The sequence below is a fragment of the Onychomys torridus genome, chromosome 8 (assembly GCF_903995425.1).
Source record: "Onychomys torridus chromosome 8, mOncTor1.1, whole genome shotgun sequence".
Taxonomy (NCBI): Eukaryota; Metazoa; Chordata; class Mammalia; order Rodentia; family Cricetidae; genus Onychomys; species Onychomys torridus.
Window position 1 is genome coordinate 52,200,968 of NC_050450.1, and position 15,880 is coordinate 52,216,847.

At 46.8% G+C, this 15,880-nt stretch overlaps 1 protein-coding gene across 1 annotated transcript in view; it reads right to left on the reverse strand.

The window, feature by feature from the left end:
* LOC118589729 (protoheme IX farnesyltransferase, mitochondrial) overlaps nucleotides 1–15,880 on the reverse strand; it is a 108,231-nt gene that overhangs the window by 5,225 nt on the left and 87,126 nt on the right. The window contains exon 5 of the mRNA XM_036197257.1: nucleotides 7,800–8,032. Coding sequence (XP_036053150.1) covers nucleotides 7,800–8,032 — 233 coding nt within the window. The remainder of the gene's footprint in view (nucleotides 1–7,799; nucleotides 8,033–15,880) is intronic.

The window sequence follows — 15,880 nt, forward strand, 5'->3', positions numbered from 1 at the left end:
CCCAAAGACGCCCATTTTTATTGGGCCTGTCTTTCCTGACAGCAGATACCAACTGCCTGCCGGAGATTGTCTGCTCTTGGGGGCAGGGGAGTGGGGGAAATCTTCCTCTGTTGGGCTCGGGCCAGGGCCAGCCAAGGAGACAAGACAAACAGAGTTACAGTGTATGGTGAGTAATACCTCAGGGACAGCCAGGACACACACAGAAGACACCTCACTTGGCCTGGGGGAGTGCAGGACGGCCCTGGAAGAGGTACTTTACAGAGCAAGCTGTAACTCAGCAATTCTCTGATTCGCTTCCTTTTCACCTTTTGGCTTTTGGAGACAGGGTCCCATTCTCAGCCCAGGCTAGGCTGGAGTTCTCTATGTAGCCCAGGTGGCCTCACACTCAAAGCAATCCTTCTGCTTTAGCTCCTGAGTGTCAGGATTCCAAGCCCATGCCACTATGCCTGGCCTCTGCTTCTTTTTACATGAGTGTTCTCATTTTCTTAGACCTCCCTGGGAGAAACATCCACTTTCTTCCCTCTACCACAGCAGAAATCCATGGGGCAGCTGTGCATCTAGAGTGGGCATGGTTCCCTAGGACAGGGACTCCTGAGACTGATGCTCAGTGCTGGCAGCACCAGAGCATATCCAGGCACCCAGCACGTTACTACTCCCTTGCTTCTGTGGAAGAAAGAAGAGCGTCAGCAGTGCATGCATGGACAGCAGGAGAGAATGCTAGCCCAACCAGAGTCCTGACCTCATCAGCATCTCCCCAGCGACACTTGGGAGAGTTTTCAGCTCCCTTCAAAACTCCCATTTATCATTTCTATTAAAGAGAGAGAGAGAGAGAGAGAGAGAGAGAGAGAGAGAGAGAGAGAGAGAGAGAGAGAGATGGGAAGCCTCTTCCCCTTTTCCACCTCTGCCCAAGCCTAGAAATGCTCTTCTATCACTGTTGGCAAAGAAAGCTCAACAATCCAGCTGCACAGTACCTTCCCAGAAAGGAGAGGGGTCCTCAAGTAGGAGCACTGACCTCAGGGATGATTCCTTTTGGGGATGCCTGCTGGGTACCTACTGTCCTTACTGAAGCCCATTCACTGGCATTCACCATCCACACATGGCCTTGGTAAGGATAAGAACCCCGCTGCAGTGCTAGTTGGGGTTGGGTTTGGTCCTACAGGCTCCTTTCTAAATGTGTCCCATGAAGCTCATCTGTTCCATGGCTGGTCAGACTGGTGCTTTCGGGGTCGGACAGTTGCGGAAGCTGGTGGAAGCAGAGCCGTCCCTGAGCTTCATGGTCACAGGTTTTAAAAGCCTTTCTTTTGAGGACTAACACAAAGGCGCTTGTGAAGTGGTCGGCCTCACTGCAATAGACTTGTATGGAGAGGCAGATAAAGGGAGCAGGAAGTGCGGCCAGTTTATCAACTGCACAGGAGAGACAAAAGGGCAGCTTAAAGGTCCTCTGGAAACAGGAGGAAGAGTGGGCATTTGCGACTTGGAGAATTCTTTGCAAGGCACTTGGGAATGATGAAGAGGATGTGTGGCAGGAGTTTGAAGGTTCTCTCTAACCTTGTGTGCATTCTACCTTCAAGCACAGATATCTGGAGAAGCTGCATTTGAAGGGGGAAAAGTACAAAGCTTTGACCCTTCTCTAACTACCCCTAGAAGTTTGAGGGCCACAGATTCTCTCTGGAATTCAAACTCCCCTTTGCTCACATCCTCCAGTCTTCCCTGTCATCACCAATGCTAATTCTAGGGCATTCTGCACCAGGCCTGTGTACATCTGAGGCTGTCTAGCCAAGGCCTGCTCTGTCATCTCATCCAGGAGGCCCTGGCATGGCACCCTAACCCTAGTACCACTCACAGTCAACATGATATCAATGAGAGTTGAACCAACACAGCTAGTCTGCAATTATACTTGCAGATGCTGATGATGCTACAGCATCAAAACACACTTACAGCCACTCTCTTTCTCAGCCTTTTTTTCTGTTTGAGTGTTGGCCACTAGGTAAAGTACTAAATATTGTTTGCTAGTATTCCCACAAAAGTCTTCCTTGTTTTGTCTTTTAAAGAGCATTTAATGATGGTTGTGGTGGTGCAAGCCTTTAACCTCAGGACCCAGGAGAGAGAGGCTGGCCTGGTCCACACAGTGAAACTCTGTCCCACCTCTACCCTCCCCCTAAAAGAAGGAAAAAGAGAAGCTGTTTATTTTAGTTTAAGTTGTGCTCTAGACCACTTACGGTAACATCTTACAGGAACAGACACTCATTTTTGAGCCTGACTCAAGCAGAGGCAGGATTTTAAAGGAAATCTCTACAAATGCTTGGGCTCAACAGTACTGGGTAGTTAGTAAACCTTTCATACATATTTGTTGAATAAACGAGTGAATGAATCCCCTCTGGCTCGGTTCTCTCATCTGGGACTAAAGGAGGTAAATAAAGTAGAAAGGGGGTTAAGGTTTTGCAGTTTACCAGGCAAGAGGCTAAAACAACTCACTCTTTTTGTTACTAAAGCCATCCATCTGCCAAGTGTCACCTCCTGATAAGAGCCCATTTCTGAGTCCTCATTTGTAACTGAATGTTGGCTGACATAATTAATGTTTACCACACAACACCTGAATTACAAACCAGACTGACAATCAACTCTAAAAGACTGCTATGATCCTCAGATCATCACCCAGGCAGAGACTGCAGTGAAGACACCCAAGACAAGGGGTTTCTTTAGATTCAGGAAAATGACAACACAGGATCCCAGCATCTCTAGGAAATGGGGTGATGCAGGGAGGTGGTATTGGAGAGGAGGAGGGAAGGGGGCAGGGAGCAAGTCTGAGATAAACAGTCTCTGGAGATAAACATTGCTAAGAGGCCTAATGTGCATGGCTCCAGGCCGCTGTCTGGGGGCCGGAATGTCAGCTGCCAGCCACTTATCTGACCAGCTCCCCAGGGACTCCTTCACCAGGGCTCCAGCAGGTCACTTCTGTCCTAGCCATCCCTGCCCTGCTGTGCTTAGCTCCTAGGGCAGCACCAGGTTAGCTCCACCAGCAGCCAATGCAGAGCATTTGTGATGTTTCCTGCTAACAGCATTTACTCTTTAAAAAGTTAATAAAATAAAGGCAGAATAATTAGGTAGGTGGGAGGAAAGGCCACCTCTGAGGCCCAGGGGAGATTGGGCACAGGTAAAATCCCATCACAATAGCTCAGTCTGTAGACAGAAGGGGGCTTTGTAAAAGGCAGGCATTTCCCGCCAACAGAAGCAGTTGGCTGCTGCGCCCTGCCTGCCTTGATATGACAGCTAGGAACAAAGCCCTGGGCTGTGTGACTGGGAGAGAGGCGAGTGGTTTCCAGTCCTCCGTGCAGCTATAAAATAGCAAGTATCAAGAACAACTGACGTCTGTTCAGCTTTCACGATGCCTGCCTGCTAATGTGCTTAATCCTCTTCACCAGCCCCAAATCCCACCTCGCTTGTCCTGTGATGGACAACGGCTGGGTAGACCCAAAGCCTGCCAGGGACCTTCCTGACTGGGGCACCCTCAAAACAAATTCTTTTCCACCATCTGGTCCAAAAAAAAAAAAAAAAAAAGTCAAAGGACTTGTGGGAAATGACTCGGCATTCCATGGGACACACTCCCTCCGGTGCTTCTTGTCCCTACAGGCGAGACGGGAGGCCAGGGATGCACTTCAGTACCCAGCAGCCTATGAAGGGCATCGCCCAGCCCTGTGGCCAGCACAGACCCTAGGGAGGAGGCAGTCTTCTGGACACGGTCCTTGCCCTTTCTCTGTGGGTTACCATGACATACAGGCTCTCTCCACACCTGCTGTTTTCTTCATGCACTCCCTCCAGGTAGGTCACAGGACTTACACATCATGTCAAGTATGGCTGAGAAGCTTCCTCTCCAATCTTGACCTCTAGCCACTGAGCCCACCTAAGCTTTCGCTGAGGGAGACATGGTCAGGAACACTAAAATGTCACTGCTAGCTACCGTGGGCACTGGTCCCTGGGAGGTGGGGTGAGTGACAAAGGAATGGAAAACAGTCAGTCAATCTGCCTGCCTCCAAACAGCCCCTGTCATCCCCCACTTCTTGGTATTACAAGTTGCTCTTTCAAAGGGTGATCAGACCAACGATGCACTAAAATACTGGTAAGATGAGATACTGAGAGGGAGGATGAGGGGCAGGCCTAGGATGGGGAGAGCCTCGGAAGAAAGGGCAGAGTGTGAGGGGGAGGGTGTTGGAGGAGAGAGAAGGCACATGGGCCTAGGGCAGCAGTGCAGGCAGGCTCTACAAACTCCCTGACTTCCGGTACTGCAGGGGGACATGCTGCATACCGCTCTGTAAATAACCCCAACTCCAGACCCTGGTGCGTTAGCTGGCTCAATTGCCCATGGTTCTTTACCACCTTTGACCAGTATCAGTTCCTCTGCGGGCAGTCATTGTGGGTCCCGTCTCTGCCCACACAGCATCACTCCAGCTCTCAACTAATACATACACTCGCAATCCTTTAACTGGACTGGCCTCTGAAGTCTTCTAGAACTCATCTGGGCTGGTGGTGGTGGTGAGCCCATGCCCCAAGAAGACACTCTGCTAAGGCTTGTCCATCACTAAGTAATGTATGCCTGCTTCTCCTAGGAGAAGCTCAGATATGATTTCCATGAGGACAGGAGTTTTAGTCAGTCTTGCATCTCTCAAAGCCAAGCCCACAGTAGGCTCTCAACACCTGCACCATGAAGTGACTATGGGCACTAGTCTGTTCAGATGGCAGCCTGGCAGGGCCTGGTCCGGACTGTGCAGCTGGGTGAGCAGTCTTCCAGCTGCTCCTGCTTTATTGATGTGACATCCACTTCATCTCTCAACTCCTCTTTCTGTCACTCACAGCTCAGTGTGGCGTTCCTAAGCCTGCCACTCCTGACTTCTGAAGTCACTACTCTGTGAGGTTCAAAGATCACATGGTCTGGAGTACTATAGAAGGAAGGAAAGCGTTTGCCACTTCCCCCCCTCAGAATAGCTTTCCCACCCATCCAAATCTCCTAAGATGAGAACCCTGGCAGTCACCAACCTCTGTAGACAACACGCTTGAACAAACATCAACCCCACTCTCTAGGTATTTCGGAGGTCCTTAAGGCTAGGACTCTTCTGGATTCTGTCTTTGTGAATTTTTTTTCTCCTTTTTTCCTTTGTCTTTGTGAATTTGAAGAGTGTGGTTCCTGAAAACTTGTTACATGTGACAGTCTCAGACTGTCGGAGCCACATGCTCAGAAGCCCGGCAACATCTGGGAGAAATGGATGGGCACTGAGCCTGAGAATCAGTGCTTTGGTTTAGCAAGACAGGAACAGGTCCACACGGCAGCCATTATTAAAGGGCACACACATCAAGGAGTGAGCACGGCTTCAGAAAGAGAGTCTTTGCTTCTAGACAGTGCTTTCTGGGTGAACTTTTTATTTTCTTCCCCAAACAGGGTTTCTCTGTGTAGTTTTGGTTAAAATTTCTTTCTTTCTTTCTTCCTTCCTTCCTTCCTTCCTTCCTTCCTTCCTTCCTTCCTTCCTTCCTTCCTTCCTTCCTCTCCTTCTCTCCCTTCCTCCCTCCCTCCCTCTCTCTTTCTTTCTTTCTTCTCTTCTCTTTCTTTCTTTCGTTTTTTCTGAGTGAACCTCCTACTGACAGAATCTCTGTCACCTTCACATTGATGTGACACTGAGGATAAACAAAAGCTGTACTGGAGTTCACAACTCAAGCCAGAGTCTGCCTGGTCACTTCGGACCTGAGCAGGAGGCCCTGGCCCCTGCAGGGATGCATTCCCAATGACCCACCCACTTTATCCAACTCCGTTCCACTTTCTCTTAAAGCTCCCACCACATCTCAATGTTGTTGGCCACTGGCACCCAAGCCTTCAACCTTAAGCACTCTGAGGGACATGTCAGGTCCAAACCTCTAACAAAACGTTCTGCTCTGTGCGGTCAGTATGGCAGCTACCAACCAAATGTGGCTCTGGACACCTGAATGGATAGCTAGTGGGACTGAGGTCATTTAAGTTTATTTGATTTAAAAATTAAACAGCCACCCAAGGCTAGTAGCTAACCATCCTCAACAGGGCAGTTCTAGAAGGTAACTAAACTGCAGTAAGTTACATTCAACTTCGTTCCTAAGATGCAGCAATAACTATATTTTGTAACACATTCTCTCAGACTCCATTCTCTGGAAGAGAAGACAGCTACTGGTTGATTTGTTCATTCTGACCTTGGCTCTGTCTGACGAACACTGTGAACTTCCATAGACAGGGCTATTGCTACCCTTTCTGTTCAAACTTCTTGAGGGTTAGGTACACGATGAACCTTTCTCCTTTTTGAAAGTGTTTTGCTAAGGTTGGCCTCAAACGTCCCCTGAGCAGAAGTCAGTGTTGGAGAGCTGACAGGGGAACTCCTCTGGGTGGTTTCAGAAATCTGTTTCATACCAGGTTCTATTTCATTTCCAGATGGCTGCATACTCTTTATCTGTGAACAAGGTATGCCTGGCCCCTCGGCCACCCATCATTAACAAGTCTGTGTATAATGAACTTTGGGTTATAGAAAGACCATGTTGAACTCACATCACCAGGCTTGGTGGCAAACGCCTGTACCTGACGGCTCAGTTGCTGGGCTCTTAACTCTGGATGCCCCAGCTCCTATAACTTCTTTCTCATATAAATGACCTAATCTGGTGTGGCAGCACAGGTTAGACCCCAGTAACAACTCATCTGTCCTCAGAACTCCTCCACAGGAGAGACCGTCATCTGATACAAGTGAGAGACCAGAACACCGGGAGAAAGGGCCAAGCTCAAGTTCGAGGTCGGCAGCAAACAGGGGCTCAGCTCTGGCTCTGCAGCCCTTTGCTTCTGTTGCCTCCCACGTGGATGAAGCTCAAGCTTCGTTTATCACAGAGCAAAGGAGAACACAAGCTTTAGAATGGTGTATTTGTATATTCATTAAAACCCACCACTTACAGGATATTAAAACCATTCTAGGAGACGATCATGGCAAAGGTGTAATCACATTTGTGCGTTTGCCAAATCAGAGTGTATGAGCTTTTATGAAAAGTTTCAGAAATGTGGCTTACAGGGCAACGGTTTATGGCCAACTGCCTTTTGATCTCTCATGTGAAAAATATGTACTTACATATATTGCAGGAAACCTCACCACTTCCTTCCTAAGTGTTGGTCAAAACACTAATTACTTGACTAATCAGACTGTGACGCTCTCCTCACAGATGGTAAAATGAGCTGTTTTCACCCCACAAATCTAGCTGTGACATACCACCAAAAAATGGAGGCTCATTGAATGGTTTCACTGTAGACAGCGTGAACAATTTACGCAAATCACGTAAAAGTAACCGAGGAGCTAATGAAGATAATCTGTCCTTTCACAAGGGAAAATGAGCCTATTTCAGGGAAGGAAGGAGGCTTCTCGGCCAGGTGACATGGCTTTAACAGGGAACAGGAGGCCAGTCCCACATCCCTTCCCCACAGACTGGGCCTTTCATGTGAGCTGGTTTGATCACTGTTTTCAGGGCTTTCCCTCACGTTACCTTCAGTCAAAGGCCGAGGAAGCACTGCCTCCTGTTTCCTCTGAGGCCTTCCCTATGTCGACCATGCCAGGACGCCACGGGGCCCCTTCCACTCAGGACTGCCCCCTCAACACATTTGCCATTAGAGTAAAATGGAACTGCAAGAAGCCCCATGGAGCCCCTGAGTGGAGAGTGCTGAGTTCACTTGGAAGACTCACGAGCTCTGGCCTCTGGCACTCACAACCCTGTCTGTCGAGGAAGGCCACAGTGTTGCACCAGGAGACACTCACCAGCATCAAGGCTTCCCGTTGCGGCCGTCCAGCCCATGACAGGTGGGATGGCTCCAACCACCGCTCCAACCCAGGTGTTGGCGATGCTGATTCTCTTCAGCGGTGTGTAACAACAGGTGTAGAGGAAAATGTTGAAGACCCCCAGGGCCCCTGTGAGTGGGTTCACTCCCCAGGTCAGAAGGGCCACTCCTGGCACAGCACAACAGGTGGCAAAGGACACAGCTAGCAGCGGGCTGGAAGAGAGCAGAGGACACAGTGAACACGTTTGCTCCACTCAGCTCTGGCCTGCCGCCCAGGCCACACTAGTGAGCCAGCGTCCACATCCACTGAAGATGATGGGACCCTTCTTCCCAGTTGTGGGGAGTCCTTCGGAGACTGTAAAGAAGCTCAGGGAGGAGGCGGACCTCCTTGCACTCATCTGCAGGTCTCCGTCACTCATTTCTTCTTATAGAGTTGAAGTGAGGGCTTACACAGGGCTGCTTTTCGGGGTTCTGTTCTGTTGCTAAATAAGGGACAGATGTAAACAATAATCCAAGTTTTGGACAAAAAACAGGGCCCCTTCTGGAAGCCATTCTACTCATTGGCTTGTACTTTCAAGTGTTACCAAATCAATGATACCAAACAGCCATGTCTGCTCCAGGGAATCTGCATGACATGATCTTCAGTAAATTACAGGCTTAAGGCCCTGGAGTCCTGTGACAACAATCAACACCCGGGGCTGGTGCAAACTGCCAATGATGTCACTTGGTTTGTGGCTATGACTGTCAACAAGAGGTCACAGAGGGCTATGTGTGGAAAAGAACACTCTACAGTGTGAAAGACTGAGTCTAGAAAAGTATGACCTCCTGGTTCCTGCTTACATACAGTTATTTTTTTCCTTAGGGAATCAATGTAGGTCACTCAAGACCATGCTTTCTCTGAAAAATCTACAATTCAACTCCCAAGAAAAGCATGTTTGCAGTGTCCCAGGCCCACTCAACTATAGGGTCTACAGAATGCTTCATGAGAAGTCCTAATCACCAGTAGCTTCTAGGAGGTTCTGGTTTTAAAAATGTCATTTCTCCAAGGGAGGCAATCACTTGAGATAACACCCTACTGTCGCTCCCACTGAGGAGAGGTGCTCTGGACTGTGAGTTGGGCTCTCTAAGGAGGACTAACTTGCAGAATGATGCTGAGTTTGAACTCAGCCTCCCCCACCCAACCCCAGAGGAGATGGGAAGTGGAGAAGCAGAATGGCCCAGCAGCTCAACTGTGATACCAGAACCTTAGAGCTGGGCACTCTGACTCTCACTTACCTGGCCCTCTCTCCACCCAGGGGCTGTGGTCTGCCCTGCCGGGAAGGCGAAACAGAGCAGAATGGGGTTCTGAGGAAAGTGGGAACACACATGGATGCCATTGCCAGGTGGCTATCACTAGGACCTGAGTGCGTGTACATCGCCCTGTCCCCTGGCCACTCTTTGGAACCCACTGCCAATGACGTCTGAAACACGCAGGCACCCTCCATCTTTTCTTCCATTTTGTCTGTCCCTCACTCCCATCGCAACAACTGCCCTCTCTGTGACCTGCTGTTCCTGCCCCTGCTGGGGACACATACAGGTCAGACCATTTCAAGAGGATGGTTTACTATCGCAGCACCCGCAGACTTCATCTCTAGCCGGTGTCTCCTGCCACCTGGAACTCACTGCCCACCAGCCATGTGACAGATGCCCCCCCTTGTCACCCAGCAGTGACAAAAGCTCAGGTTACCCGCCCCCCCATCCTCTTTCAGGACGGGCTGCCCTCTTGGTTTCTAAAGACGCCCTCAGCACTTCTGCTCATTTCCTGCAAATCTCTTTCAGTTTTGAGTATTTATTTTGTGCCCGGTATTTGAAGTGGCCGGAAGAGTCAGATCCCCTGAAGCTGGAAATGGCTGTGAACTAGGTGGCTGCTGGGAACTGAACCAGGGTCCTCAGCAAAAGTGCTGGCAGTTCCTAACTGTTGAGTCATCCTACATCCTCTCTACATCTTCCCTCCTTCATTTATTAAATCTTACTGTCACCCTACTCCACACATCCTCAAACAGATGTTGTTTCTGTCTCCTCAAGGAGATCCTGCCATGCATGCACACCATCTTCAAGGGAAGACCTGAATTGGACACACACCTCCACCTCCTCCACCCCGCATTCCCCATGTGCCTTTACCCCTCAGTTTCATTCCTGAAACAGACTTCTCTAAGGCTGGGGCAAGCACTGACTGACTTGGAACCGCCTGGAATTCTCCAGATGAAAGATTAGGAAGCTGCCTAGGTGTTATCACACATGCCGAGAAAGGAGAACGGAGGTGGTACAAACCATGTAAGCATTCGAACTGTAAGGTAGTTTCCCGTTTATGAGAACAGGTCTTCCCATACATGGGACTCCAAAAAGCTAGTTTTATTTGGGGTGGGAAAAAAATGTGGCTCATAAACATATTTATTTTTCCTGAATTGGCCCTTGTGTTTAGAAGAAACAAAAAAAAAAAAAAAAAAAAAAAAAGGAAGAAGAAGAGGGTTGTTCCAGTCGCCAAGGGCCGGGAAGCGGTTGGGTTCAGGGTGTTAGTACTATGAAAAGCCCTTTCAGAGAAGCACACATGAATCTAATTTGTTAAGATAGGCAATTTGGGGTGGAAGTTTAGTTTCTGACCTGTGTTAGAATCACAGAAAATCAGGAGGCTTGATCTTGGCATCTAAATCAATGTGCTCAGGGGCATGAATGAAAACCAAGCAGGCTGGCAGGCTTTGCAAAGAATGAAGACATTTACCCAGCATGCCCTGTGAGCCCAGCACCAGGACAGAGTGCCCCAAGTGGCAAACTTCAGAGCGTCCTCAGGCTCATTAGCCTGTTGTGTTTCATTTTTGCTAAAATTCTTATTGTAAATGTAATACACATTCAATTCAGAAAATTTGCAACTATAAAAATAAAAAAAAAGAATTTCTAAATTACTCTGAGACAAATATGGTTTATGTCTCTCTGGCCTTTTCCTGTGCTACAGTTACTTTAAGAATAAATACATACCCAATTTTGGTCTCGCTACATCCTTAATTTCCATAAAATCTTCAGATTCCGCAGGTCACTACCTGGTTTACATCATCATACACAGCTACAAAGCAGCTTATTCTATGGATATATGACAATTAACTTAATCAACATACTCTTTCTGGACACAATATTGCTACTGTCTTAAAAACTCAGATGATGCTGGGATGAATTTCTTATGGAGACTCCTGCTCATGGCTCCACTTAGGAGACATTCTTAGATATGAACCCACTGAGCTAGATAGTATGCACTGCTCTGTTGTTTTAGGGCCGCCAGGCTCGGCTGTGGATATGTACATCTTAAAGGTGCCAGTCTGGACTGCACAGCCGCCACTCCCAGCAGCGACACAGAAGAGAGCATCCACCTTCATCTACACTAACACTGCGGAGATGGCACTAGAAATGAAGCAAGACCAAGCCCCAAACTGCCAAGCGGATAGATGGGAAACAGTATCATATATCTCCAAAACAAGCATCACACTCCTTCCATAACAACAACAGCCAACACCAATGTAACCATGAGTATAGTATCTCTTCATTCTTCCGGTGGGAAACAGACTTAATGCAAGTCAAATAACTTGGCAGGTGGGCCTGGGCTTAGCTTTATAGGCTAGTTCATTAATCAGATGCAGAGATTTCCAACTGGCATTTGGGACACCCTGGTGGAATGGCCCTGCAGATCCTCCCATTTCCCGGGTCAGCTTAGGTCTGTGGGATCTGACAGTGGGGAGCAGTCTCCTGTCTGAGCATCTTGGGTTTTCCTCGTTGTTCACCCAGTGCACTTCCTTATAAGGACACATAGAGAACAGCTATCGTTGAGGTGCAGACACAGGCTGTAACCCAGGGAGAGCTCGGATAGAGTAGTCGCTCTCCTGCTCCATTGGCTGTAGCAATAGATGAACCGGGGTAACATGGGGTACCTACCTTAGTGAGCCGTGATGGGAGGGCAGAGCAGCGCAAATGTGTCAGGGAGGGTGTGACCCTATCTTACATTGTTTACTTAATTATTTAATTAGTGCAAGGATTAAAGGTGTGCACTACCACATCTGACTGGAAGTGAAAGTTTATACAGACAGCCGATGATGGATGAGTGGGAGAAGGGCAGAAATGGCAGGCAAGGGTCTGTGAGATGGCTAAGTGGGGAAAGTACTGTCTCAAAGCCTGATGACCTCAGTTTAGCCCAGATCTCTTGGTGGAAGGAAAGAAACAACTCTTGAAAACTGTCTTCTGATTTCCACACATGCCATCACTCACACACACACAGACACACAGACACACACACACACACACACACACACACACACACACACACACACACACTGTAATTCTAAAAATTAAAAGAAATGTATCCAATGTAACTCCAGTACTAAAGGAAGCCAATGGTCTCTGAAACTTTCTGTACACTGTGAAGATGTGTCTCTGTGACTGGTTTGATAAAAAGCTGAATGGCCAATAGTGAGGCAGGAGAGAAAAGGCGGGACTTCTAGGGAAAGAAAAGAAGTTAGAGGGATGAACTGAGGCATGAGAGATGCCGGTGAGATGTGGACTGAGTTGGACATATGGTACAGAGGAGAGGTAACCGAGCCACGTAGCAGAACGTAGATTAATAAATAGAAGCAGGTTAACTGAAGTTATAAGAGCTAGTTGAGGACAAGCCTAAGCTAAAAGCCAAGCTTTCATAATTAGTAAGTCTCTGTGTTGGTATTTGCAGGCTTGCAGTCCTGACGAGAAAGTACTACTATAAAACACCATAAAAGGAAGTTGAAGGCGTGGTAAAAGTCCTGGTGACTGCCAACCCTGGGTCAGGGAGCCCTAGCTTCATGCACTGGTTCAGCTCTGGTGCCTGTTAAACCCTTTCATAACAAAATTATCTTAAAATCTTTTAATTTTATTATTGTTGTCTGCTTTCCTGATGGCAGAATGGCCAAGCACACTGGCCAGGACACAGGTACTCTGAGTCTAGGTCAGACCCGGATGTTTAACCACTCATGAAACAGTCCAACTGTCTGGTTAAAGCTGTCTGGTCTTGTTTCCTCAACAAAAAGATGAGGGTGATGTGAGGGCTTCTCCAGTGTTGTTCCTGAAGTTCGAGTCAAACTCATTTAGGTAAGAAGGCTCAACAGCAAGACCACAAGGAAGGAATGTTCTACTGTCAGCTGTAGCACCCAGTGCCTTCAGTTAAACCTGAAAGAGAAACCCTTCAAGGAACCTTTTCCGGAGCACAGAGCACTCACTAGCTGCGCTGGGCTTCACTTGTTTGTTAACTCATTCATTCCCACTTCTCACTGCCTGCACAGTCGGCCACTACACTGCCTGGCAAAAGATAACACAGGAAAATAGGGGCATTTTATTTAGAAAGGAAGACAGACATTAAATACACAGACACAAGTCCCATGAACTCTCACTGTAAAATCAGCTACATGAAAGAACACATGCAATGAGACAGCATTATTTAAACAGGGAGGACCCTTTAAGCAAAGCTGGATATAGGGGCTTTGAAAACGCAGAGGGATTCTTTCCTTGGTTTATTTCAAGGCCTACAGACAAGGATTTTTTTTTTTTTTGCAGGTATTTTATTTATTTATATACAGGTATCTTCATGTGCAGTCACAACTTGTATAAGAATTTAATTTTGTTCTATCAAATCTCTCTCTCTCTCTCTCTCTCTCTCTCACACACACACACACACACACACACACACACACACACACACACACAAACTAGCAATAGGCAAAACCTGACTGAGCTTCAAAAAATGTTGACGTTCCCAACCTCCTACCACAGCAGCTGTGGCAGTGTCTGGTAGGGTCAGAGGCACTGGGGTCTCGGAGTGGCTCTGGCTGGACTAAATTTGTATGGGAAAGACCAGAAATGAATATGCAGAGGGTATAGCAATAAGTGACCAAATTTCAGTAACACAGTCAATAACTGCATGGTGATTTAAGGGTATGAGTATGTGTACAGACAAGGCAAACAACCCTGTCTGACAGTGTGGGAGGGTGGGCAGATGGAGAGTGCCCCTTCATACTCAGCCACTCATGTAAAGAGGTTCATGGTTCATGGTTCATGATGATGGCTGAATGATTTACTTCAAAACTGACACACAAACTGAATTACATGTTAAATTACAGAATCTCTCTACAGCCTTTCTTGCCTAAGGCTACTACATAAGAGTAACTGACAGACCAAGACTGGGTGTTTATCCATCCATACATTTCCATGGGTCAGACTTCCCTCCCTTGGAATGGAACATGGTTTTGTTAACTAAATACTAGTTCTGATGCAGCTCTATTGAAGGAGAATTTTCTATAGATATTGGGAATGAGGAGAAATACAAGCTTTAATTTTCCAATTTATTGCACTTAATAAATATAATTTAAATTATTTGACTTTTAAATAACTTCCTGAGGAAACTGGGCCCTTCTGTTTAAGCAGTGTGTTGGGGGTCCAGGAAACACTACATTAAATTAAGCTGTACATTATGAACACAGGTAATTGGCCTATACAAAATTTAATCTCATACTTCTTGGCCATACTTCTAGAATAAATGATTTTTAAATTACAAAATAAAATTTCCTTTCTTTAAAAACAAAAGAAAAGCTTAAACCATCACCAAATCAAGCCAATCTAACTTTAATTTCCTGTATAAACCCCACATTTGAGCTTTGAAATGAGTTTTTGGGGAACTGTTCTGAAAATGTCTTCCTGGAATCTTATTAGGAATTTTCTATTTCTGATAAGTTTCAACTGTAGATATGATAAAGCAGAACACTGGTATAATTTCAGAACTTAAAGAAAATGAAGATATAAAGGCTACTTTAAAAGACTAAATTTTAAACCACATTTAAGAGGAATGCAAGAACTGTAACATACAACAGATATTTCTATTTACTATTGATTATACCAAGGACATGAGAGGTTGTATTATATGGAAAAAATTTTTGAAGAAAATAGTATATCTGCTTAGACAAAATGAGCTTTAAAAAACCAACTGAAAGACTCTTATTAATGTGGGAGGAAGATATGAGGAATCTGCTGTTTAAGATCAGGCAATAACAGAATATAACAAAACAGAAGCCCCATACCGAGTTGACCTCTGTGGGGCTGATGAAGATGTTGTGAGTGAATGTGTGCTGCCACATGGTCATGCCTTTCCTGGGTGTGGATCAGAGAAATGGCAAAGCCTTCCACTGGTCTAAGTATAACTGTTCACTAACTATTGACCAGAGTGTGCTAAAACTAGCAACCACGACTTCTCTCCCTTTAGTTTTTAATTTATAGAACTTAAGTCACTAATGCAAAATAGAGTTAATGGATTTTGGAGTCTTTGCAAGGCTTTCTCATAAACACAACTTAAAAAATGAAGGCAGGACTTCTCTCTCTCCAAGTTCGGAGATGTGTGTGTGCCTACTGGTGTGCATTACCCTGCCTCTGCTCCCTCCAAGCTGCATGCTTCATCTGGGATAGTGCTTGCAAGTGAAGATACAGCAGGAACCAGGCTGCCAACAGGAAGGAGGCACATGGGTTTACTTAAAAGAAAGGGAGCAGTAGAGGCTGTGCTTGGCAGACAACACGTGGGGATGCATCACCCTGATCTGGAAACGGAGAGTTTGATGTGAGCTTGTTCTATTTTTATTTTTTTATTTTTTTGAGACAGGGTTTCTCTGTGTAGCTTTGCGCCTTTCCTGGAACTGACTCTGTAGCACGGGCTGGCTTCAAACTCACAGAGATCCACCTGCCTCTGCCTCCCGAGTGCTGGGATTACAGGCGTGCGCCCCACCCCCCAACCCCCGGCTGCTTGTTCTATTTTTAAATGCTGGCAACTAAGGCAGCTAAGACCAGTGGAACAGACCCATAGGATATAGGCTTGCTCTGACGGCCACTTCACTGTCTGCTCTACTGGAGACAAAGGAGAGAAAGTGTCCGCTAACTTTATGAATACTGTTCCCCATACTTCTCTCCATCTCATGGATAGACAAGAGCTAAGGATAGAGCCAATGTGAGAATGCCTCCATAGCCTGCGAGAAG